Consider the following 27,077-nt stretch of genomic DNA (forward strand, 5'->3'; position numbering starts at 1 on the left):
CTTTTTGCTAAAAAAAAAAAAAAAAAGATTAACAGTATGACCCCAGCTACAATTGTAAACTAAAATTTGAAGGAAAAAAAAGATTAACATACCATAACTAATGATTGAACAAGAATAGAAGCGAATTGGTATACTCACAGATAAGATATTTTTATTTGGATTTAGGGGTTGTTACCTGGCCATATCCAATATCAACTCCATAAACAAACAATGCACCATACTGAAGTAAACAGTCGGTAAATCCACCAGTTGACCAGCATGAATCAAGAGCTACTTTGCCAGTAATATCGATAAATAGCAGCTTCTAACTTATGTCCTGCTCTGCATATACAAAACAGAGGAACAAATTAGCATAACAGGTCTTACCAAAGTTCGAGCATAAAATGACACAAGTAGCTGTCAAGTGTTTACAAATGAACAACATAACTGAACAATGCTCTTGAAATGAGGATCCTGAAATCCAGCTTACCTACCAATGTTGGAATAAAACACATACTACTTGTTCGTTACAAGAGTTGATTAGTCTGTAAATGTGAAAAATTAAGAAGACGTAACTGAAGGCTACAAAACTGAATATAATCATTACAAGAGTTGATTAGTCTTCTTGTTTTAGGCATATGCCAGTCTCTTCTTCCACCTGGAGTGTTATAATAAGAATAATGTAACTTAGCTTTAGGTTAAAGTTGTAAAACTTGCATCTTACACTTAGTACTTGACTGTTGATTACAAAAGAAGCAGAAAACAGTCAAACAAATAAAATTTCAAAAGATTCTAAAAAGCAACATACTCAGGATCGATAGAAATATACAAAGACAAGTAGGAAAAATAAAAGTATTGAACAAGGCATATTTGCATAAGCAAGAACAAGCAGTAATGAATCTCAAGAGTACCTTGTAAAGAAACTAGATTGGTTTTTCTGAGGACGAAACAAAAAGGAGAAAACCAGTACCAAGTTAAAGAGAGGAAAAATATATAAACAAGTAATAAAACTCTCCAAGACACAGGGGCCGGAGGAAAAGCATATTATTGATCACTAAAAAGCTTATGGTTTTGTGGTGATGATGGATATGGATGGCCATGAACTATAACCAACCACCCGTCTTTTTTGGCTCATGCAACCATCATATATTATTGGAACAATAATCTTTTTAATAAACCAAAACCATAGCTTGTGGTTTAGAAGGAATCTAAATTAATTTTCAGCTGATTACATGAACTTTCCAAAATACAAGCAGAAAGAGATATGACACAGCAAATATACATGGCATTATACATATATACATATTGAGAGAGAGAGAGAGAAAGAGAGAGAGAGAGAGACCTCACGGATTGCGGTGCCGAGAAAATCACCCTTGTCATCATCCAACATTCCAGCAGGCAACTCCAGTATGATCCTTCCAACAGGTACTCTAACCTTCGATATGCAACAATTTTTAATAGGGTTTGATTACATGGAAGTACAATGCCGTAATTTCTTTTTGTGATAATATAAGAATTAGGACGAACGTGATTTTCCGATTTAAGTAAAGCATCATAATGTCATAACAGATACTCTAAAACACCAAAATGAAATGAAGAGCTACCTGTTCAGTAAGAACAGCATAAGCCTTGCCCTCCGATTCCAAAAGTATAAGCACAGCTACAGCCGGTCCGCATGCAAACACAATACCTGGAACCTAAATATGTTTTAGTTTCACAACAAACAAATCAACAACTATGGCCTCCAAAATATACCATTAGAATAAAAAAGACAAGTATGTATATGACTAGATACCTTTTCCCCTGTTTCTTTATCAATCACATCTGCTTCAAACTTCAGAAACCCAATCCTCTTTCCAAACATATCCACACCCTATTATAACCCAGCTGATCAGTTCCAAGACTATGAACTTATCAAAACCAAATCAATTCAACCACTTTAAAGAAGGACTGGATCACCTGAATTAGAACTCGTTTCAGAGCCAAAGAACCGTCGCTTAGAATCCCAGTTTCACTCTCCATGTTCTTCAGCCACTGCTTAAACAAAGACGAATCAATAGCGCTCCTGCAACGTTTTACCATCATTATGAATACTTGGGTTCAGTTTATATCCGAAGTTTTAGACTTTTCTGAAGAACAAGGAAGGGAAAAGCGTGACTGGCCTGAACTGGGAGGAGGAGATGTGGGGGGCGGCGACGATCTGGACGGGCTCGGCGGCGAGTTGACTCGGGAGAGTGAGGGAGTGAGTCAACGGTGGCGGGTCGGATGACATTTTGCAGGAGAAGGATCGAAGGGCGAGGAGTGTTCTGGGGAGTGTGAGTGTGAGTGTGGTTCTGGGGATCAACGACATGGAAGCTTGAACGAGCTTGCTACAACCAACGGGGAGCAAGTGCCCATCTCAATAACAATGCAACACCCAAAACAGATCACAATGTTGGCCAAACAAGATCATAACTTAGTCCAAAAATGGCAAAATAAAACTTGGTCAGAAGAAACTTACTTGTAATCAATCCCAACCAGCACAGAGGCTCCAAGAGATACGAATACCCACCATGGCCTACAAAAATTCAAAAGTAAATAAATAATCTAAAATTAAATAAAAAATCCAACTATAAATTACAATTGGGACTATGTATGACATTTCTGGAGTAGCCAAGTTCTTGGTAGTTATGTGTATTCAACATATATAATGGTCTAAAGTATCTAAAACTAAAAAAAACCTGATATATAGAAAAATACAAGCAGTTCAAATAACAAATCTAGATTAGTGGTACCTGCAGATGTAATCAAATTTTGAGCATATATGCTTTCAATTAAAATGACCTGAGAAAAGGAAAAGTACCTGAAGAAGCAACTCGAGTTGCACAAAAAGACACTGAAGCTTTGTGAAGTAGATTTTCAAATTCAATCTTTTCTATCAAGTAACCTGCAGTTGACAAAAGAAAGTGCTAAAATAATGAAAGAACAAAACATATGTACAAATAACACATACAAATGAGCAGCTTAATCCAGCATCCTCACAATCAAAACAAAACATTTGAAATAAAAAGATTAGGTTTTGATTCAATTGAGCTAAAAGAAATCAGAAACAGAGAGAGACAGAGCCATTACGTAGTCCCTGAAAGCCAGCCCAACTTCCATGCTTCGGAGAATCTCCTCTGTCAGCTCCAAAGAGACCTTATCTTCTCTTTCTGGTCCACCTTTTCGCACCCAAAATTGGAAAATCAAATCCCTAATTCTCTACTGATTGAGATCAAATTTGAAGACGAAAGCTTTGAAATTTCGGTTATCTGCAATTTGGGGAATGCTTGACATTGCTTATTGCTCCATCTTATTTCGAGGAATCGGAAATTTCAGAGCAGCCCTTCGTCTCCTGCCACAGTCCCGCCGTCTCTAACCTCTAGACAAGGTTGGGTTTCTTTTGCCTTAAAACCCCGACTTAGCGGTTTAAGGCTGCAACGGCTACAAGCCAGGAAATCGATGTAGGTCCTCTATGTTTTCGCCCAAAATCAAACAAACTTCACAAATGAAAACATGGAAGAGCAAAAAATAAAAAGAGGGGCTCGAGTAAATGACCTGCTTGTCGATCACAACTCTGAATAGTCGCTCAACTCCCCAAATGCAATCGCTCACAAGCTAAAGAAGAACAATGAACCACAACGAACAATCAAGAGCTAAAAAGACTGAAATCAAATCCATATGAACGAACAAAAGCTATGAATAAGCTGAGAAGCCTATTCGTAAACACAACAAATCTCCCACAAGCCTGATACCATCAACAAGTAAAACGACTGAAATTGACTCTATCATTTACATATATAGAACTAGAACAATACGTACTAAGATTACTTCGTCTCCGACCGGCGACTCCTAGAATCCTTCGACAGGCAAATCCTTCGAATCCCACAACAGAGTCGTTCTCTGAAGTGAGTCTCGCCGACTGGCCGCCGCTCTCTTGCTTCGATTCTAGAGGCTAAGACGGAACGGCGCTGTTTAGAAATGCTTTGATGAATAAGCTGAGGACGGACTGGACAGAGTCGATGCCGGACTGGACGGAGTTGATGCCGAAGAAGCTGAGGACGTAGATGAAGGAAGGAAGGAAGGAAGGGAGGAGATGGAGGTAGGGTTTGGGAGGAGATCCAGTTTGGGGTGAGTTCAGAATGAAGGCGAGTTCGAGTGAGATGGAGGCCGCGCGAGAGCTTAGGGTTTTCTGTCCAACTTTTAGGATCAGGCTTTAATTTTTTTATCTAAGTGTGAAAGTTTTTAGATTTAGTACCCGCTTCTTCAATTCACTTAAAACACTTAGCGCGTTTTGCACAAATAGGTTCCCGCAAATTTTCAAACAAAACTTTTAACACCGGTCATTTTAAGACCCGATGTTAATGATATACATTTAAATCGGTATTTTTGTAAAACGATGTTAGATTAGGTTTTTACATCGTGTGCAAGTCTGACCGATTTAAAACATGCGATGTCTATGAACAGATTTCTAGTAGTGCTTGGTCTATTAGAGATATACTAAATGAAAACCTTTACAGAAATAAGGTTTGTCTACATTTAATTTCCTTCATGTGTTTATTACAAGTACTTCTACTTGCTCAATGCCCAATTCTTAGTAAGAAAAGTAGCTACGTTATCTTAGTTAGCATCAACTATAGAGAAACTACAAATACTAATGCTAATTCTCTTCCCTCCTTTCATGGTATTTTTTTTTGAGTTCTTTGTTTGTTCTGTATTGGAAATGAGTGCTTTCATTATTATAAATGTGAATATGTGTCAAAACTTTTGGTTTTTCTTTTTCTTTTCTCTTTCTGTTAGTTAGTTTTTGGGTGAACTCTACAATCAAAATGGTTGCATAAAAGGTCATATTTGTTGAAGAATGTTGACTATTAGTGTGCCTTGTCAAACTAGGTTTAGTTTTATGATTGGAATAGGAGATAAGGTTTTAGAATTCCTAATTCTATTCAGAATAGGTTTCCTTGTATCATAAGAATGTGTACTTTGTATTCCCTATATATAGGGCTCCTATTATCAATAATAGAACACACAATTCTCTCTACAATCTCTCTTGCACCTATTTCCTTAAACACGTTATCAGCACGAGCCCTAACCCTAAAATCAGAAACAAAATAATTTTCTGCAAAGCATCCTGTCGCGCAAACATCAAACCCTAGAACCCCAAAACCCTAGAAACCCGTGCGCACCACTCTTGGCCGTGCACCAACTCCATCACCGCAAGTCCTCCTCTTATGCACTCGTGTGCCACCATCTTCGAGTTCAAGATCAAGATTTAGAAGAAGAACAAGAAAAGAAATCCAAGTAAGTTTTTACATTAAAGTTCCTGCTTTCTGCTTTTAATTTCCTTTTCTCTTGCAACCTCCCTTCTTCTACATCACACCTTTCTGTAACGTGGGTTTGATTCTACAAAAGCAGAATCATGGGGATTCACGCTATACGAACTAAGAGCATTCGTAGATTTCAGACTAAGAGCGTCCGTAAGCATAGATTTATACGAACTAAGAGCGTTCGTAAGCTTCGGACTAAGAACGTCCGTAAGCATCAATTTTGACCATACAAACATCATTGTTTCGGTCTAATCCAAATATTTTTGGAAATCGATTTCTTGGTAGCATTAAGGCTCGGAAATCTTAATATCAGTTTTCGTGGAAGCATTGACTCCAAAACTAATCCGTTCTTGTTTCCCCTTTTCAAGATGTCAAACTTGAACGAGCTCGATTTTACTCAATTGGATTCTACGGGCACGGGATATTTCATGTAGGCTAATAATGTTAAGCTCTACCTAATTCCCTTGATTTATCGCCTACAATCCAAGAGCCCTGTTCTAAAGGAACCGCTCAAGACTCTCAAACTGAGATAGATAATTCCAAGGCACTTACCCTGATGAAGTGCCATATAGAGATGGCACTCCAGTTTAAGTACATGAATGAGGATGGCGCTAGAAACCTTTGGGTAGCGCTTCATGAACGTTTTAATAAACATTCACCATCTTCCGAACTTAGAAGCATGATGGAATAATCTCCGATTCTCTAAACTTTGAAATAGTCATGAAATATTGTTCGGAAGCTCTCTGCATCATATCATTGATGCATGCTTATGGAAAAACTATCACATAAGAACAATTGATTGAGAAAACCCTAACTACCTTCCCTGTCACTGAATTAAGATTCTCTGAATTCTATCAAATCTTAATCAACGAAGGACGGATCACAAATTTCCATCAACTAATTGGAGCTATGGCATGGGTTGAAACGCACAACCACGAATTTGTGAAAAGAGAATATGGTAGGCCTCAAGATGGCTACTATGAGCACTGTTCAATGGCTAGAAGAAGTTATGATCAATATGATCAACATGCTCATGAAGGTAATCGCCAAAGTTGGCGAATACATAACCAAAGGAGTCATGACATTAAGGGTATAGGGGTTGGTTGCCATGGCGCCACTTTTGGCCATGGTGATCGATGCTATTCCAATGCCATTGGTCCTAGGAACCATATGTATCGCGTCAATACAGCTCAATCAAGAGAGCATCTCTTCATGGTACTTTATGGAGTATCTGATCAACGTGATCATGGCATCGAGTTAAAGAAGACTTTAAATCTGGTGATGAAGATAAAATGCCGCAGAGTTTTACTAGTATAGTCTTTATTTTTCAAGAATTATGTAATGGCAATTATGCCTTAAATCAATAAATGACAATTGTCTTAACTCTTTCTCACTAGGCTCACCCGATTAAGTATGATGTCTAGGAAACTAGTTGAGATTAGTGGTACTTAAGCAAGCTTTGCTCCACCGATATCTCTTCTCACTTTCCTCGTCATGTTTAATTGGAGTTACCGAAAAAGATTGAGTGACTACGATTTGTCTAAGTTTGATTTTTATTTTGGATTAGATTTTGGTCAAGAAACATTGATGTAATCATTGGCTATTATTAATAAAGTATCGGTTCTATTTCATGTCTTGGACATATCTTAAATTTGAACTTTATTATTTCAAAGATCTAAGAGCTAATGGTTTTCATGGGATTCCGACACATATAGGCTTTGGCATGACCGTTTGGGACACCTAGGTCATGACATGATGATCCGTATATTAAAGACTTCACACAGACATGCATTCTTCATGCAGAACAAAGAGAAGTAAGAATCATAAATTTATTCGAGGAGAAGCATGGCACGCCCTGCACCTCACGGCGCTGCCTACCCCCTGCGGCCATCACTTGGTTTTGATGCCAAGAACCCTAATTCAACTCCTCGTTTTACTTCTAAAGTCAATTGTGACTTCATGGCTCAACCAAAATCCTTATTGGTTGCTTCTAAAGCCCAAATTTCGTTCTGTAAAGCCTGCTCTTTACCTAAATTATGATCGAGACCATCCTATGCAAAGGACACTAAGGAAATAATTCCATTCTTACATAGAATCCAACGGGATTCTGTGGATCGATTCAACCAACTTGCAGATTGCTTAGATGTTTTATGGTACGTGTTGGTTGATGTGTGGACACGCTAGTCACATGTCGCGCTATCGTCCACTCATAATGCTGCTTATGATAAACTCCTAGCCCAGATCATAGGGCTCCGGGTTCACAACCCGGATCATCCCATTCAGTCAATTCGACTTGATAATGCTAGAGAGTTTACATCGAAAATTTTCTATGACTATTACATATCATTAGGGATTGATATTAGACATCATAATTCTCATGTACACACCCAAAATGGTCTCGCGGAAACAACTACAATGATAGCCCGGACATTAATAATGCGTACCAATCTCCCTATATCTGCTTGGGGTTATGCAATATCGCATGCAACTATGCTAATTCATCTACAACCCACTGCTACTCAATCTATCTCGCATTACAGCTAGTGACTGGGTGCAAGTATCTCGTACTTACACAAATTTGAGTGTGCCATTTATATGCCAATTGTGCCGCCACAGTGCACCATGGTGGGTCCTCATATACGAATGAGCAAAGATGTTGGATATAAATCTCCAACTATAAGTCCGCTATGTAGAACCCTTGACAGGCGATCTTTTTTTTTGCTAAATTTGCGGATTGTCACTTTGATGAGATAGTCTTCCGATCGTTAGGGGGAGATTAGAACGTCAACGTTCAACAGGAGCGATAGGAATTGTCGTGGTCTGTCCCTACTATGTCTCATCTCGATCCCCTAAAAGTGACGAGATCACATATACCTGCTGCAAACATGCCTGCAAGGATTGATGTCCCTACAAGAGGACATGGCGCCATCCAGAGGAGATGGCACGGCACCACCACCATGGATCGTGGTATAGTGACACCACAAAGTGGCATAATGGCGTCATAGGCCATGGGTTCCTCTAGAAAGCGTAGGAGACCCAATAGGTTAGATGGATTCTCGCCCTAAGAAGAGAGCGAGTTTGGCACAACTTGATCCATTGATCATTGATACTCAAAATCCGTCTCATGAGAATATTCTGGATTGTGGTTATGTCCAAGAGACATCGTTGGGGGACGCCTCAATGTTAAGACCAATTCCTGATAATATAGAGATCTCTACAAACTACACTAGTGTACATGAGGACGTGGGATTATTAAGACCAATGACATCGAACCTTGCTCCGTTGAAGAATGCCAACGTAGAGAAAATTGGCCTAAATGGAAAGATGTGATCCAGGTTTAATTGAATTCACTAACGAAGAGGAAAGATTTCGGGCCTGAGATGCCAACACCTCCTAACATAAAACATGTTGACATTATTAGGTCTTCGTTAGAGAGCGTAATGAGAAAAAGAGATGGTAATCTCACCTTACGCCACAAGGTTTTGCACAAAATGCCCTAGAATCGACTACGAGAAGACATATTCTCTCGTAATGGATGTCATTGCACTCCACTACCTTGTCAGTTTGATAGTTTCTGAATAATTGAACATGCAGCTTACAAATGTGGTCACTACGTATCTTTATGGGGATCTAGATACATAATATAATGAAGGTTCTTGTGGACTTCATTTATCCAAATCAAATGGCTCTAGACTACGGAGCTTGTTTGCAATGAGGTTGAAATACTCACTAAATGGCTCTAGACTACGGAGCTTGTTTGCAATGAGGTTGAAATACTCACTAAAGTGACTACTTGATTGGGAGGAGATATGATGAACTATGCCCGCGCGTTTCCATGACAAGTTCCAGATTTGCAATTGTCACGGTTTATGTTGATAAACATAATTAGAACCCTTAATAGTTAAGGGAAACCACTGAACACCAGAAATCCGAGTTTGAGATGAAGGACCTTGGGAGAACAAGGTTTTGTCTAGATTTAGAACTTGTATACCTTGTCATTGAATGCTTTGGCATGCACTCCCATGGTCGTCCGTAGTCTTGACCCTAAGAGGGATATGTTTCGTCCTAGGGATGACGACGAAAACATGTTAATTGGCATAAGTGTCTTACCTAAGTGCAATAGGCGCATTGTTGTACATAACACAATACAAGACCGGGCACCTCATTTGTTATGAACTTGTTGGCTAGATGTAGCCTTGCGCCAACGCGATGCCATTGAATTAGTGTAAAGACAATCTTTCGGTACTTAAAGGGTACGATTGATATGGGCTTGTTTTATCCCTATAAGGAGAAAAGGAATGACGGAAAAATGGGATCGGACCCCATTAGGCATGCCGCCACCACCAAGGGTGGCCAGTCCTACCCACCTCCCATATATACATCAAAATGATGATGATGTTTTGATGGGTTTTGCTGATGTAGGGCATCTCTCTGACCCTCACAAAGGTCACTCCCAAACAGGTTATGTTTTTACCATGGGAAGCACTACGATATCTTGGAGGTCTACAAAACAGACCCTTGTTGCTACTTCCTCGAATCATGCAGAGATTATTGCTCTACATGAAGCTGTGCCTGAATGCATATGGCTAAGGTCTGTAATTAGACATATTCGAGGAACTTGTGGTTTGAAGTCTACCACAGATGAACCTACATGCATTTATGAGGATAATGCAACTTGTATTGAACAAATAATGTTAGGTTTCATCAAGGACGACAACACCAAGCATATATCGTCTAAGTTCTTTTATAATCAGTAACAACAAGCACTTCTAAAGATTGAAGTGAATCAAATCCGATTAGAGGATAATGTAGCGGACTTATTTACTAAGTCGTTACCTAAATCCACCTTCGAGAAACATGTGAAGAGCATCGAATTGAGAAAGTTATCCGAACTCCCATGATTGTAGCAATCAGGGGGAGATGTCGACATCAAAGGGAGGTATGATGTCTACATGTTCGATCTTGAAGAGTGAAGGACGTGTTGTACTCTTTTTCTCCTCCTCGAGGTTTTTTTTGTCCTATAGGGTTTTTATTACTTGAGCAAGGTTTTTAACGAGGCAACAATCAAAGCGTCATCACCAAGTTTGAGTGACACAAGGGGGAGTGTTGAAGAATGTTGACTATTAGTGTGCCTTGTCAAACTAGGTTTAGTTCCATGATTGTAATAGGAGAGAAAGTTCTAGAATTTCTAATTCTATTCGGAATAGGATTCCTTGTATCATAAGAATATGTACTTTGTATTCTCTATATATATGGCTCCTATTATCAATAATAGAACACACAATTCTCTCTGCAATCTCTCTTGCACCTTGCACCTATTTCCTTAACCAAATTGATATTGCAAAATAATTTTTTCAGACCTCCATAATAAAAAAGTTTATTAGCATTCATTATATTGGCTCTATATTTATAGTAAGGTAAAATTGATTCTTTATCGATAGCACCTTCCAATAATATTGGCTCTGCATTTTGGGTCAATCCACTAGTGGCATTGGATTGAATGAATTAGTTTGAAGTGCTTATCTTTAGGTCAATTTTATTTTTCCTCTGTTCACTTAACAGGTGCAGAGGATCCCCGACACATTTGTGACATTGACGAGTTACATGAAAGCATTCATTCCTTCACTTGTTGAGGAAAATCATGCTGATTCACTATCGAATATGAAGACTCTGTCACATGTACCTACTTGTGAAATTCTGACAATCAAAGATTCAGATGAACCTCCTGGTGATTTGTTTTACGATATAACGGATAAGAGAGATACAGAAACTGATGAGAATCACAAAGGAATGACGTATGAGCCACAGGTTGGAGATGTCATTGCCTTGACATATGTTAGACCAAAATGCATTGATGATTTGAACAGACCTCCAAGGTTCTATCTAATCGCGTATGTTGATAAAGCAAATGATATTGATGAATTTCCTGATGCTCTCCAGTTCAAAATACTATCATCGAAGCCTATCAACAATGGAGAACCAGACATGCATAAGACCAACAGATAAACACTTTTTGCTGTCCATCTTATGAACTTGACAACAAATCTCCGTGTATGGAACTCAGAAGAGGGAAATAAAAATATCCTTAACAAAGTTTTGCAACCCATGTCAGATGTATGTATTTATATATCGACACTCATCTAATATTTCCCTCGACAAGCTATACTTTTCGCACTCTCAATATATTTATCTTCTTTTTCTGGGGAAATGATCATTTACCCAATTTTAGCTTAAAAATTGCCCACTTACCCAAACACTCTAAGAGATTGCCCACTTACCCAAACACTCTAAGAGATTATTTCCCTAATACCCAATTAAGTATTTTTTAATTCATTTTTATTTATTTTTGGGACAATTTTGCCCTCTCCTTCTTTGTCACTTTGAGAAAGTCATTGGAGACCTTGCTTGACTCCGGTGGCGGACTCCGGCAACCGGTGACCGGACTCCGGCGACCAATGACCGGAATCCGGCAATCGGTCACCGGAATCCGACTACCGGACTAGTGACCAGATTCCGGCGTCTGAATTTATTGCCCCCCAGTAATCATATCATTGCCCCCCAATACTCATATTATTTCCCCCCAATAATCATATTATTGCCTCCAATAATCATATTATTGCCCTCCAGTGAATTGCATAAACTCCCAAAACCAAAATGAATACACTACAGGCACAATTGATCAATTTATATGCATATTATTGCCCCCCAATACTCATATTATTGCCTCTCAATAATCATATTATTGCCTCCAATAATCATATTATTGCTCCGCAATAGACATGTATAACTGCTCAATAAAACTTTTTTTTTTCATTCTTCTTTCCTTATAAGCCTTCTGCCAAATTTACCAAAAAAAATTTAAATAAAAAAATAGAATTACAGCGCCGTCCAACAAAGTGATGTCGTCCGAGCCGTGCCAGCGAAGCCCAGACCCGATTCCTGTGTGGAGCTTCGGATACTCGATCAGCTTCGCTTCTTTCCCCGATTTCTTCAACCACAGTCGAATACAGACGTCGGGGAAACATGGCAACTCTTGACGAAAGGCTTGTATGCTTAGTCCTCCGCCGTCGTCGAACTGGACATTGATGTGCGGCTGCTTTGATTTCGAAATTAAAGCCTTGGCTTCGAATCTCGACGTCGTCGTCGTCGATGTGGCCGAACGGAACCGGACCGACCAAGAAAAGCAGCAAGCATCGGAAAAACGCTCGTCGCCGACCTGCCTGGCTCTCCCTTGATTCGGACAAATTGGACGACCGGAATTTTCCGATCTGCAGACATGGAGAGAGAGAGAGAGAGAGAGAGAGAGAGAGAGAGAGAGAGTGAGGGGGGGAGGAAAGAGAAAATAGATCGAAGAGGGGAGGGGGGAGAGAGAGATAGATTGATCAGTTTCAATTTAATAATAGGGGCAAAATTGTCAAAATATGTTAGATTGGGTAAGTGGGGTTAAAAAACTCTTAGTGGAGTAAGTGGGCAATTTTTAAGCTGAAATTGGGTAAGTGGTCACGGCCCCTTTTTTTGGTCCCTTACAGGATGGGGATTTGTTTGAACCCAAAATTAACATTTTTTCCTGACGAGGGCGTCTCGGGAGAATCGGGGCCAATATCGGTGGCCCAAGCTATTTATTTTCTACAAGTTCGAAATATATTATTTAGAGGCTAAATAGGGCCTACTTGAAGACCAAGTAATCTTAAGTCAAAGACGGTTAAATAGGGCTAAATAGTGGTTTACTTGGCTACGAAGACGGATCATATGGAAAGATCTTTGCATTAAAGATGGCCTCGTGGTTGTATTTGGCTAGGATTCTAATGGACATATTTGGCAAAAGATCAACAAGGAGTCCTGGTTACGTGCATATCATGGCTTTAATCAATTAAGGAAAGAGGAAGGACGTGATGCATGCATGGTAATTATCGAAGCTACACATATTGCAATTAAAGATGGCATGGACATGGACCAATTCAGTAAGTTTACAATTATCCATCAAGGCTGCCCACTGAATATATGTATAAGGGTATAATTGCTCATGCATGCATGGTGGGACAATTAAGGAAGGCAATCAAGCATTCGCTACCTATGATATGCAAGCAATTATATATTCCCATGCAATTAAGTTGGATGTGGAACAGGGATTGCTCGCGAAGGTATATATCAATATAAGATGCGTGCATATCTTATCGTTCGCATCCAAGAGATTGATTCCCAAGAGGCAATTAACTTTGCCTACATTCTAGCTACGACAGAGGATAACATTACTTATTGCCTACGATAGTTATCAAGACTATTAAGTGTTTTAATTTGATTAAAGGCTAATAATTGTGGCCTAAAATATAGTATTTCATTCCTATTAGGAAGGAGAATCTACGGGCAGCCTATATATAGAGGCTAAAGACGATATAGAAAAGACACAGCTCTCCAATTAATCTCTACGATTATCCAAGTCTCCCCGGAGCAACCTCTCATACCGGTGACCACACTCCAGTCCCAGTCTCCTCAAGAGCCGACTGTCAGCCCCACCAAACCAACCCGGCGACCGTACTTCCAGTCCCAGTCTCCCTAGGAGCCGACTGCCAGTACCACCAAACCGATACTATCTCAACCAGCGAAGCAAGGGTAACGCCCTCGCAACCCAACGAAGCTAAAGTCACGCTTTAGCAAAACCTTGTGCTTTCTCCCAACTTCCCAGTGATTGCTCTGCTTAGTCTACGACACTAAGTATCGATTTGGTGAACGCAAGAGATCACAACCGAAGCCCTTACCCGTAAGGCAAGAAGTCCTTTTCCGGAAGGCAGAGTAAAGAGCCTTGTGACGAGGTTGGTGCTCTCCTCGTCCACAGCGCTTGATTCAGAAGTCAGGTCAAAGGACTCCCCCGATGACTGCACCCCACGGTGTTGGCACGCACGCAATCACAGCAGCAAAAGAGACTATTTGCAGCCAAGCTGGTTTTGGAGCCAAACAGGATTCTTGTTCAGTTTGCTTCTCCAAAAAAAAATGCAATGCTGGCATTTCTGCTGTACGGCCTACAATTTGCTCTCAAAATCTAAATGAATCCTATGAGTTTGACTCAATGCCATCACCAGAATTCTGTAAAATTAATATGGGGTCCTCCCGGTACTGGCAAGAAGAAGACAATGAGTCTAACACTCTTTGCTCTCTTTCAGTTAAAGTGCAGAACTCTCACATGTGCTCCCACCAATATTGCGGTGCTAGAAGTACCAACAAGACTCCGGAGATTGGTTAACCAGTTCCTCGAGTATCGCAGGTCTGGACTAGGAGATATAGTTCTCTTTGGTAACAAGAAGCGAATGAAGATTGACAATAATGATGATCTTCGTGACATATTTCTTGATCATTGTGTTAAAATCCTCATCAAGTGTTTGGTCCCTTTATCTGGGTGGAATCATTTGTTATCATCAATGATACATTTACTTGATAATCCAGAGGAACAATATTCTTTGTATTTGGAAAAGAGAGCTGAAAAGCAGAAACAGAATACAGAAAAAAATGAGGAGGATAATCGAAAAACACAATGGTGATGAGGATTATCCTCTGACATTTGAGGAGTTTGTGAAGAATGAATTTGATTCAATCAGTCAGGAGCTGAAGATTTGTATGGTAGATTTGTACACCCACTTACCAACTTCTTGCATTTCACTCAAAGTGGTATAGGACATGGTAAGAGCTTTGGGCCGGGTTTGCTCAAGTCTATTAAATCTTCATTGCATAATATTGGTGCTGCTAATGAAGGGTTGAATTTAGTCCTCAAAGATTCCAACGTTCCAGGAAGCACTGTTTGTTGCCTTACGCAGTTGAAAACAAAGTGTACAAACACATTAAAGTCCCTTCCTATGGAATTCTCTGTTCCTATCAACGAATATTCATTAAAGAACTTCTGCCTAGAAAATGCTTGCTTAATATTCTGTACTGCATCAACTTCTTCCAAATTGCATATTGTAGCAGGAACAAGACCATTGGAATTGTTAGGCATTGATGAAGCTGCTCAGCTTAAAGAATGTGAATCAGCAATTCCTTTACAACTATCTGGTCTCCTCCATGCTATCCTTGTAGGAGATGAGAGGCAACTCCCCGCCATGGTTAAAAGCGAGGTTTTGTTTATCCTTTGCACTTTCGATTCTTTTCAAAGTATGATAGGTGTTTACATTGACAGCATCTTAATAAATGTGATAAATTACTAGATTGCAGCAAGTGCTGATTTTGGAAAAAGTTTGTTTGGAAGGCTGGCAAAGTTGGGACACAAGAAGCACCTACTCAATTTCCAGTACAGGATGCATCCATCCATCAGTTTATTTCCGAAAAGGGAGTTCTACGACAACCAGATATTAGATGGTCCAAATGTCAAAGAAAGAAGCTACGAGAGGTGCTTCCTCAAGGGAAAAAATGTACCAATCCTATTACTTCATAAATGTAGCCAATGGAAAAGAAGAATTTGATCACAGATTTAGTCGGAAAAATATGGTGGAGGTTGATGTATTCTCTAAGATAGTAGCAAGCCTTTATAAAGGTAATTCTTGTAGTAAGTTGGTCGATGCTTATATTTATGTGATACATTGCAAAGACCTAAAATCTGTGTTTCACTTTCTATTTTTGCCTCAGAATTCAGTGGAACAAAGGAGAGAGTTAGTATTGGGTTCATATCACCATACAAGGCTCAAGTTTATGCAATTCAAGTGATAGTCAGAAAATATACTGAAACTTCTGATGCTCGCTTCTCCGTAAGTGTGCGATCTGTTGATGGGTTCCAAGTTGGTGAAGAAGATGTGATAATTATATCTACTGTCCGCTGTAATGGGAACGGGTCAGTTGGTTTCTTGTCGAACAGGCAAAGAGCAAATGTTTCCCTAACACGTGCAAGGTACTTGCTATAAAATTTCATTGTAGTCTTATGCTATATGATGCATCTCAGACATGTCTGATGTCTGCAATTGTTTCTGTGCAGGTATTGCCTTTGGTTATTGGAATGCTTCAACTTTGATTACTAGTGACTCTGTTTGGAAGAAGCTAGTCCTTGATGCCAAGAAACGGAACTGTTTTTATAATGTTGATGAAGACAGCAACTTGGCTCAGGCTATTACAGCTGCCCTGCTGGAGCTTGACCAACTTCATTCTCTGCTTAATATCGACTCTATGCTGTTCAAAAACGCTATATGGAAGGTGTTCTGCTACTTTCCCAAATTTTTCCTTATTGTAAACTTGACATTGTCATAGCAAACAACAATCAGACCTTATTGAGAGTATAGGTCTATTTGTTGAAGGAAAATCGATTTAGTGTGCCTTATCAAACTATGAGTAGTAATAGGAGAGAAGGTTCTAGAATTCCTAATCCTACTCGGATTAGTATTCCTTGTAACATTAGAATATGTACTCTGTAATCCCTATATATAGGGCTCCTATTCTCAATAATATGTTGGACAATTCTCTCTACATTCTCTCTCGAATCTCTTTTTCCTTAAACACGTTATCAGCACGAGCCTAACCACCAAAAGCTAAAAAAACAAAAACCCGAAATCCCCTTCACCGTCAGCTTCACTATCGCTGCACCTAGCCCGCGCTAACCCTACTTCCTGCTGCCCCCTGCAGCCCTGCTGCACGTCTGCTGCTTCCTGCAGTACCTGTCGCGCCTGCTGCTGCCTCCTGCGCGCCCGTGCGCCTGCAGCTTTGCTTAAAGCTGCTGCTACTCCTGCAGCTTTACTGCACCTCTCGGTCAAGCATCCCAGCTGCCCCTGCAGCTCGTCTTGTCAGCCAAACAATCACCAAATCGGACCAACAGCAGCAGTTTTTGGCCTGCATCCCTGCAACCTTCGGTAGTAACTCAAACCTACTACCACCATCACCACCGAACAATCAAGCCACGACCAGGATTGTAAATAACTTGCAATCCCAGATTAGGATTGAACAGCCACTGCAATCCAAGATTAGGATTGAAGAAGCATCTGCAATCCCAACTTAGTATCAAGCTTCCGAAAGTTCAAAAATTCAAGAATCAAGTGTTCAAGCTCCAAACAAACAAGTAAGTATTTATAATTAAAGTTCCCGCTTTTCGTACTTTAATTTCTCCTTCTATTCTTCGGGGACTTGCAACCTCCTTTCTTCTACATCCCACCTTTCTTATAACGTGGGTTCGATTCTTTGAGAAAGCGGAATCGTGGGGATTCACGCTATTAACGAACTAAGAGCTTTCGTAAGACTTCGGACTAAGAGCGTCCGTAAGCATCGATTTATAACCATCTAAACATCATTGTTTCGGTCTAATCCAAATATTCTTGGAAATCGATTTCTTGGTAGCATTAAGGCTCAGAAATCTTATTTTAGTTTTCATGGAAGCATTGACTCCGAAACTAAGGTGTTCTTGCTTTCCTTTTCAGGATGTAAGACTTGAACGAGCTCGATTTTACTCCATTGGATTCTACGGGCATGGAATATTTATTTGCCTACAATCCAAGAGCAATGTTCTAAAGGAACTGCTCGAGACTCACAAACTAAGATAGAAAATTCCAGGGCATTTACCCTGGTGAAGCGCCACATGAAGATGGCCCTCAAGTTTGAGTACATGAATGAGGATAACGCTAACACCCTTTGGGTTGCGCCTAGTGAACGTTTTAGTAACATTCACAACTTTCCGAACTTTCCGAACATAGAAGCAAAATTGAATAATATCTGCTTCACTAAAACTCTGAAAGAGTTACAAAATATTGTTCGGAAGCTCTCCGCATCAGATCATTGATGCATGACTGTGAAAAATCACAATTGCCTATAATTGATTGAGAAAACCCTAACATGACCATAGGGGTCATGACGTTGAGGGTATAAGGATTGGAATCCATGGCGCCACTTTTGGCCATGGTTGCACTATTCCAACGCCATTGGTCCTAGGGACCATATGCATTGTGTCAATACATTTCAATCAAGAGAGCATCCTCTTCATGGTATTTTATGGAGTACCTGATCAATGCTAATCAAAATATCGAGCTATAAAAGACTTTAAATCTGGCGATGAAGATAGAATGCCGCAGATTTTTATTTAGAATAGTCTTTTAATTTCCAAGAATTATGTAATGGCAATTATGCCTTAATCAATAAAATGACTTACTGGATTATCTCTTTTCCTCTAGGCGTACTCAATTAAGTATGATGTCTAGGAAAGTAATTGAGATTAGTGGTACCTAAGAGAGCTTCGCTCCACCGACATCTCTCTCTACTTCCCTGGTCATATTTAATTGGAATTACCGAACGAATTGAGTGACTACAATTTGTCTAATGTTTGATTTTACTTTGGATTAGATTATGGTCACGAAACTTTGATGTAATCATTGGCTATTATTAATAAAGTCTCGATTTATTTTAATTTAATGTCTTGGACATATTTTAATTTCGAACTTTATTATTTTTCAGTATGTTTCCCGGAGAGCTAGAATGCCTCGTGGATAGTGCAACAACACATACTATCCTTCGAAATAGGTAGCTATTTCTATGGATGACACCATCTCGACCTTCCGGGACTACGATGGCTGGATCATCTCAATTGATTCATGGTCGAGGACCAGCCCAATTTATGTTGCCAAATGGCACAACATTAAATGTCACCGAAGCTCTTTATGCTCCTAGGGCAGGAAGGACCCTATTGAGCTTCAAAGATATAAGAGCCAATGGTTTTCATGTGGAAACACATTGTGAGAATGGACAAGAGTTCCTTTGCATCACCTCTAATGACTACGGACATAAACGAGTATTAGAGACACTTATGTGTCGCTCTAGTGGGTTGTATGCTACCACTATTCGAGTCATTGAATCCAATCATGTTATGAGAGATGATTTATGGGATTCTTACACATATAGGCTTTGGCACGACCGTTTGGGACATCCAGGTCGTGATATGATCATCTGTATATTAAAGACTTCACACGGACATCCATTTTTTAGAACTAAAAGAAGTAAAACTCGGTTTTTGGACACCGAAGGAGCTCCTGCGCCTCACGGCGCCGTTCACCCCCAAATCCGGCCATCCTTGGCCGGCGCCGCCATCCCCCTGCGGCCTCAGGGTGGCATTGATGCCACCATGGCTCCTTTGTCTCCAATTTTTAATTCTAAAGTCACTTGTGACTTTGTGGCTCAACCAAACTCCTCCTTGGTTGTTTCTAAAGCCCATCATTCATTCTGCAAAGCCGGCTCTTTAACAAAATTAGGATCGAGACCATCCTATGCAAAGGACACCAAAGAAAATATACCATTCTTGCAGAGAATCCAAGGTGATATTTGTGGACCTATTCAACCGCCATGCGGACCATTTCTATATTTTATGGTGTTGGTTGATGCATCGACACGCTGGTCCCATGTCATGTTATTGTCCACAAGGAACGCTGCATTTGCTAAACTCCTAGCATAAATAATTAAGTTAAGGGCTCACCAACTTGATCATCCTATTAAGTCTATAAGATTAGACAACGCTGGGGAGTTTACATCAAAGACTTTTGATGATTATTGCATGTCCATTGGGATTGATGTTGACCATCCAGTTCCTCATGTTCACACCCAAAATGGTCTCGCAGAAGCCGTCATTAAACGACTACAAATGGTCGCATTGGTAATGAGCACCAATCTCCCTATTTCTGCTTGGGGATATGCAATATTGCATGCAGCTGTGCTTATTCGTCTGAGGCCCACTGCCACTCAACCCTTTTCTGCGTCCCAGATGGTGACTGGGTATGAGTCTAATGTCTCACACTTACGCATATTTGGGTGTGCAGTATATCTACCTATTGCGCCACCACAGCGCACCAAAATGGGCCCTCAACGACGATTAGGCGTTTATGTTGGATATGATTCTCCTACGATTGTCCGCTACTTAGAACCCTTGACAGGCGATCTCTTTACCGCAAGATTTGCGGATTGTCACTTCGATGAGACAGTCTTCCCGTCGTTAGGGGGAGATAAGAACATGAATGTTCAACAGGAACGACAGGAATTGTCGTGGTCTGTCCCCACTCTGTCTCATCTTGATCCCCGAACCGCACAGTCCGAAATTGAAGTGCGGAGAATTCTCGATCTTCATAACGTAGCAGAATCGATGCCTGATGCATTTTCTGATATCAATAAAGTGACGAGATCACACATACCTGCTCCAAACGTGCCTGCAAGGATTGATGTCCCTAAAAGTAGAGGAGATGACGCCATCTCAAGGGCACCTGAGCATGGCGCCAACGTCCCATCTCACAGTGATGGTGACGTTATGGCTAGGCCCATGGCTCCTGCCAGGAAGCGCGGGAGGCCTATAGGTTCGATGGATTCTTGCCCAAGAAAGAAAGCAAGTTTGGCACAAAATAATCCATTAATCATCGATGTGAATAATCCATCTCATGAGAATATTCCGGATTATGGTTATGTCCAAGAGACATCATTGGGGGACGCTCCAATGTCAGAACCAACTCCAGTGAATAGAGAGATCTCCATAAATTACACTAGTGTACATGAGATGATGGATAGAAATTCTATGGCAATTGATGATGCGTTTGCATATCATGTTGCAAAAGAAATTATAGAATATGATGATATCGAACCTCGCTCTGTCGAAGAATGTCAACGAAGAGCGGATTGGCCTAAATGGAAAGATGCGATCCAGGCTTAATTGGATTCACTAGCAAAGAGACAGGTATTTGGGCCTATAACGCAGACACCCCCAGATGTAAAACCTGTTGGCCATAAATGGGTCTTTGTTAGAAAGCGTAATGAGAAAAATGAGGTGGTTAGATATAAAGCCCGCCTCGTGGGGCAAGCTTTCTCACAACGCCCTGGAATCGACTACGAGGAGACATATTCTCCCGTAATGGACGTTATAACGTTCCGCTACCTTGTCAGTTTGGTAGTTTCCAAAAAACTTGACATGCAGCTTATGGATGTGGTTACAGCATATCTCTATGGGGATCTAGATTCAGAGATATATATGAAGGTTCCAGATGGACTTCAATTACCCAAATCAAGTGGCTCTAAACCACGGAGCGAGTTTTCAATAAGATTAAAACGCTCACTATATGGATTAAAACAATCTGGACGGATGTGGTATAACCGTCTAAGTGACTACTTGATTGGGAAGGGATATATTAACAATGAAATATGCCCATGCGTGTTCATTAAAAGAACAAGTTCCGGATTTGCAATCGTAGCAGTTTATGTCGATGACATGAACCTAATTGGAACTCTAGATGAGTTGAAGGAAATTGCTAAATATTTGAAATCCGAATTTGAGATGAAAGAGCTTGGGAAAACACGGTTTTGTCTCGGTTTAGAACTCGAGCACCGTAGTGATGGGATTTTGATCCATCAGTCTGCATATACTCAGAAAATCTTAAGGCGCTTTAATGAAGATAAAGCAAAGCCTGTGAGTACTCCCATGATCGGTCGTAGTCTTGAGCCCGGAAAAGATCCGTTTCGTCCAAAAGATGAGGTTGAAGAACCATTAGAGGCCGAAGTGCCCTATTTAAGTGCAATAGACGCATTATTGTACTTAGCTCAATGCACAAGACCGGATATCTCATTTGCAGTGAACTTGTTAGCTCGACATAGCTCTGCGCCAACACGCCGCCATTGGATTGGTGTAAAGACAATCTTTCGATACCTAAGAGGTACTATTGATATGGGCCTATTTTATCCCTACAGAGAGAAGAGGAATGACGGAAGAATGGGATCGGACCCCATTAGGCATGGAGCCGCCGTCCACCATAACATAGTGGCCGGCCATGTTGCCGCCAATGCCGCCACCACCACCAAGGGTGGCCGGCCTCATCCTATCCCCCTCCATCAAAACGACAATGATGTTTTGATGGGTTTTGCTGATGCACGGTACCTTTCTGACCCTCACAAAGGTCGCTGCCAAACAAGTTATGTTTTTACCATGGGAAGCACTGCGATATCTTAGAGGTCTACAAAACAGACCCTTGTTGCTACTTCCTCAAACCATGCAGAGATTATTGCTCTACATGAAGCCGTACGAGAATGTATATGGCTAAGGTCTGTAATAAGACATATTCAAGGAAGTTGTGGTTTGAAGTCTACCACGGATGAACCTACATGCATTTATGAGGATAATGCAGCTTGTATTGAGCAAATGAAGTTAGGTTTCATCAAGGGCGACAACACCAAGCACATATCGCCTAAGTTCTTTTATAATCAGCAACAAAAATCACTTCTAAAGATTGAAGTGAATCAAATCCGATCAGAGGATAATATAGCGGACTTATTCACTAAGTCGTTACCTAAATCCACCTTCGAGAAACATGTGAAGAGCATCGGATTGAGAAAGTTATCCGAACTACCACAATTGTAGCAATCAGGGGGAGATATCGACATCAGGGGGAGTTATGATGTCTACATCTTCGATCTCGAAGAGTGAAGGACGCTTTATGCTATTTTTGTCCTTCGACCAGAGTTATTTTTGTCCCACAGGGTTTTTGTTACCTGGCAAGGTTTTTAACGAGGCAACGGATGAAGCGTCACCACCAAATTTGAGCGGCACAAGGGGGAGTGTTGAAGGAAAATCGATTTAGTGTGCTTTATCAAACTAGGAGTAGTAATAGGAGAGAAGGTTCTAGAATTCCTAATCCTACTCGGATTAGTATTCCTTGTAACATTAGAATATGTACTTTGTAATCCCTATATATATATAGGGCTCCTATTCTCAATAATATGTTGGACAATTCTCACTACATTCTCTCTCGAATCTCTTTTTCCTTGAACACTATTAACATTACTAAAAAGAGGGAAAAAATTTGTTAAGTACGTAAACAGGATAGATTAATGGGGAGTTACATAGCTAAATGGAATTCATCTATGTATTAGCTAATAAAATGCAGTATGTTGTTCAGTTGTTGAAATGGGATCAATATTCCTCATCAGATTGCCAAAAAAATAAATATATTCCTCATATATAGTTGCATGACATATAATTATTTCTCATTTCTTTCCCACATAGGTTTGCTTCACTGATGACTTTTTGAACTCCATAACAAAAATTAAAGACATTGATTCTTCGGGAAGTGCTTGCATTATTAACCAAGCATTCGAGTGGATGGCACTGACCTCACAGGGATACAGGAAATTTAGTGTATGATGGGACTTCTGCTCAACTGTTAGAGAAGTTAGAAGTATTAAATCAAAGGGCACTTAAATCTTATTTGGACTGTAGATATTCTCCAGGGGAATGCACATTACATCCAAGTTATGAAGTTTTGGGATATTTTGCCATTTTCTCATATACCAGAACTAGCAAAGCGTCTTGACATTGTTTTTGGAAATTTTACAGTGGATAAGATGAACCGCTGCAGGCACAAATGCATTGACAGGTATGTGATGTTTTAAATTTATTCTTTTCATACATTTTTAAGTCCATGGCACTTTTATTCCATCAATTTGGGTAAGAGAAATTTCAATTGTATAGATGGTGCATATATGATTACTAAAAGAGAAAAATTCAGTCACCGTCTCCAAACTATGCTGCCAAGGCCAATTTGATACCCGAACTCTCAAAAGTATCAATGTGATACCCAAACATGTATTTTGACATCAACGTGATACTTCAGTCAAAAATTCCTAACGGGGCCGTCTATTTGCTGACGTGGTAAGTACGTGGGTCCCCGAAAATGTAAAATGATCAATTTACCCTTTTTTAATTCATTTTTTTTCCTTTTCATTTCTTTTTGTTCTTTCTCTTCTTCTTCTTCTTCTTCTTCTAGGATTTTCCTCTAGCCAAACCGCCGCAACTTCTGCCGCAAGCTCCGCCACCACATTTCCTTACTTACCTGAGTACAAAGAGCACTGTATGCCACCGCAGCCTCTTGCCTCACCCCATAACCTTTGCAATTCAATTTCCAGACAAACAACATAAACAAAAATAAATGTGAACACACCCAATCACAATCACAAACGTAATAACCATAACATCAACCATCCTCAATATCACACACCCAGAATTTACCACAAAAAAAAAAAACAAAACAAAAAAATCTAATCTTTACCCAAGCCGTCGATGAACGCACGGCCACCGCCACCATCAAGGCTGCTTCTCTTCGAGATGAAAGGAAAACAAAAATAAAAAATACAAATCCCAACCCGCCCAATAAAGAAGCCACTTCTGTTGTGCAGTTTCATCTTTCCTCTCAATTGCCTTGCATGTACAGTATACTGGTACAACAATCCCCACAGAACAATTGTACCAAAGAAAGCCTCAACATCAATCAGAAGCCAATCCATAATATAACCACTTCTGAAGTTCAACATTGATGGAGGAACATTAATCAGGTCTCACCACGCTGTTCGAATAACAATGTTAGAACCAAGAGGAGAGAGCAGCAGCCGAAGACCGACCTGCACCCAATTCTCACAATCATCAATTTGACCATAACTATCATATAGGAAATCCTTTCCAACATCACATGCAACAATGATGCCAATGGTGAAAAAAAATCACTAAATCAGCACTATAATTTCAAATTCCACAATAATCACCGGTCCTGGAAACCAAAAATTCTAGTTCCGTAAAAAAAAAATTTAGAAAAACAAATTCAAGGATCAAGCAAATTGAAACGAGATTGAAATGAAGTCCAGAAAGGTAAACAAAATCGAAGGAGGAAAATAGTACAAATCTTTGAAAATGGATTGAGGCGGAGGGGAGGAGGTCCTTGAGGGAGGTGTAGGACTCGGAGCTCTTGAGGGAGAGAAGCTCCAAGTCGAGCTGCGGCAGCCGATGGCGCGGCGTCACGGCGCCGTTTGGGGTTGGGAAGCTGCAGCTATGGCGGGGCTTACTGGTGGGAGTGGTGGAGGAGGATAAGGAGGAGAAGAGGTGGCTGAGCTTGGTGGGGACGACGACGGAGGTGGAGATGGAGTTGCGAACCAGTCTCCCAGTTGGTTGCGCCAGACATCAGAGCCTCCTTCTTGTCGCCGACACCGGCGAGGATCCCCGCTGCTCCGACTGTTCTTCATAAGCCACAAACGCTTTCGATTAAAAAAAAAATTTCTCCATTTCGGCTGCTCTTTGTAAACCCACAAATCCATTCCCAGAAAAATAACCAATTGTGATAGAAAGGAGAGAGGATCAGATTGGCAAAGGAAGAGAGAGAGAGAGAGAGAGAGAGAGAGAGAGAGAGAGAGAGAGAGAGAGAGAGAGAGAGAGAGAGAGAGAGAGAGAGAGAGAGAGAGAGAGAGAGAGAGAGAGAGCTCGATCTCATTTTTTTTTTTTTATAATTAATTAGTTGAGAAAGACAATTTTACCCTTGCCACATCAGCAAATAGACGGAGCCGTTATGGATTTTGGACAGAAATATCACGTTGATATCAAAATAGGTCTTTGGGTATCACATTGATACTTTTGAGAGTTCGGGTATCAAATTGGCCTTGGCAGCATAGTTTGGGGACGGTGACTGAATTTTTCTCTTACTAAAACTACTTTTTCTCCTTTGTTTAAATCATGTATCATTTTCTTTAGGGATATTGTTGTTCCAATGAGGTGGCTGGTGGTTTTCAGCAATTTTCCTATAGCTGATCATGAGGAGTTCCTTTCAAAACCATTGTCTTCTTTCAGTATAACAACTAATCAAAGAACAGCAACTTCAACATATGGGTGAGCATCTATTCCAATTTTAGTTTGGAAGTCAAATTTTTTTTGAATAATCAAATAAAAGTAAATTTGAACTAAATGATACATAACTCTGTTTGCTATAAATATTGGTTTTGGCAAATAGGAATCAACTACCATGTAGAAAAATGGATGAATAATTCTGAGCATGAAATCTTTTCCTCTTCTTTACTGTAGGTGCTCATGTCGTTTGGTGATGCTGAAGTTTATTAGGCCTTAATTTAATTTTTAATAACCATAAACCTAAACTCCAAATGTCTAATACTGGAGGTTATTCTCAGAAGCATAATGTCATCATGTAGGTCATGCTTTTGGTCAAACATATTATTCACTTTCACTTGTTCATGTCGATAGGTGATGTTAAAGTTCATGTTCTGAAACAGAGGAATTAGTTTTCAATAGAAAAGATGGCCATGTCCTTATTCATTACCTGATACATTTTGCAAGCATATATTTGAGCTAATGTACCACTTGCTTGGATAGGGAGACAGCGAAAGCAGTAAAATCAATTATCCCTTCGAAAAGCAATGTCAATCAAAAAGAAAGATTGTTATGGAAAGAAAAGGCTGAGGAAGGAGAAGAGGATTTCAGCACTTGCCTTGAAGCTAATTCTTTGGAGTTCTTGTCAAAACCATTATCATCACTAAGTCTAGCAGATAAGCCAGAAGCATCTACTTCCATTGACATGTGAGTCATAAGTATTTATTCTGACATGCATTTAGGAAGTCTGTTAGTCTGCACATAGTCACTTTTAAGAAAAATAAACATATATGAAATAACTAGAGCACAATAACTGGGTGCTATAAGTTGTAATTGGTCTCGTCAAATATGAGTCAATTATTTTGTGTTATGTATATTTTCTTAGCAACAAATGCATTTGCTTTAACTTTTTAGGTGGCTAGTAATTTCAAACCATTTAATCTTGCATATATGCCGTTACTTCCAATTTCTATGTTGTTACTTCCAATTGTTCCTTCCCTGTTAGGTATGTTGTGAAATTGTGATACTACTTTCACTCGTCCACAATATGCGACCCTAATTGAGCTATTTTAAATGTGAAAACAGGAGATTTTCAAAGGCATCAATCGCATTTTCTTTCAATATTGTAGGCCTACATT

At 40.0% G+C, this 27,077-nt stretch overlaps 1 protein-coding gene and 1 pseudogene across 1 annotated transcript; one reads left to right on the forward strand and one right to left on the reverse strand.

The window, feature by feature from the left end:
• Positions 1-535: 535 nt before the first annotated feature.
• LOC133723156 (nudix hydrolase 14, chloroplastic-like) lies at positions 536-3,678 on the reverse strand. The gene is made up of 10 exons (XM_062149979.1): positions 3,645-3,678; positions 3,091-3,156; positions 2,822-2,905; positions 2,480-2,536; positions 2,142-2,376; positions 1,939-2,044; positions 1,775-1,852; positions 1,584-1,676; positions 1,322-1,414; positions 536-637 (listed from the first exon to the last, which is right to left on the reverse strand). The coding sequence occupies exons 1-10, from the start codon at positions 3,676-3,678 to the stop codon at positions 596-598; spliced, it is 888 nt and encodes a 295-aa protein (XP_062005963.1). The 3' UTR covers positions 536-595.
• Positions 3,679-4,093: 415 nt separating this feature from the next.
• Positions 4,094-26,650, forward strand: LOC133723157 (uncharacterized; annotated as a pseudogene).
• The last annotated feature ends 427 nt before the right edge of the window (positions 26,651-27,077 follow it).

This window comes from Rosa rugosa, chromosome 7, assembly GCF_958449725.1.
Source record: "Rosa rugosa chromosome 7, drRosRugo1.1, whole genome shotgun sequence".
NCBI lineage: Eukaryota > Viridiplantae > Streptophyta > Magnoliopsida > Rosales > Rosaceae > Rosa > Rosa rugosa.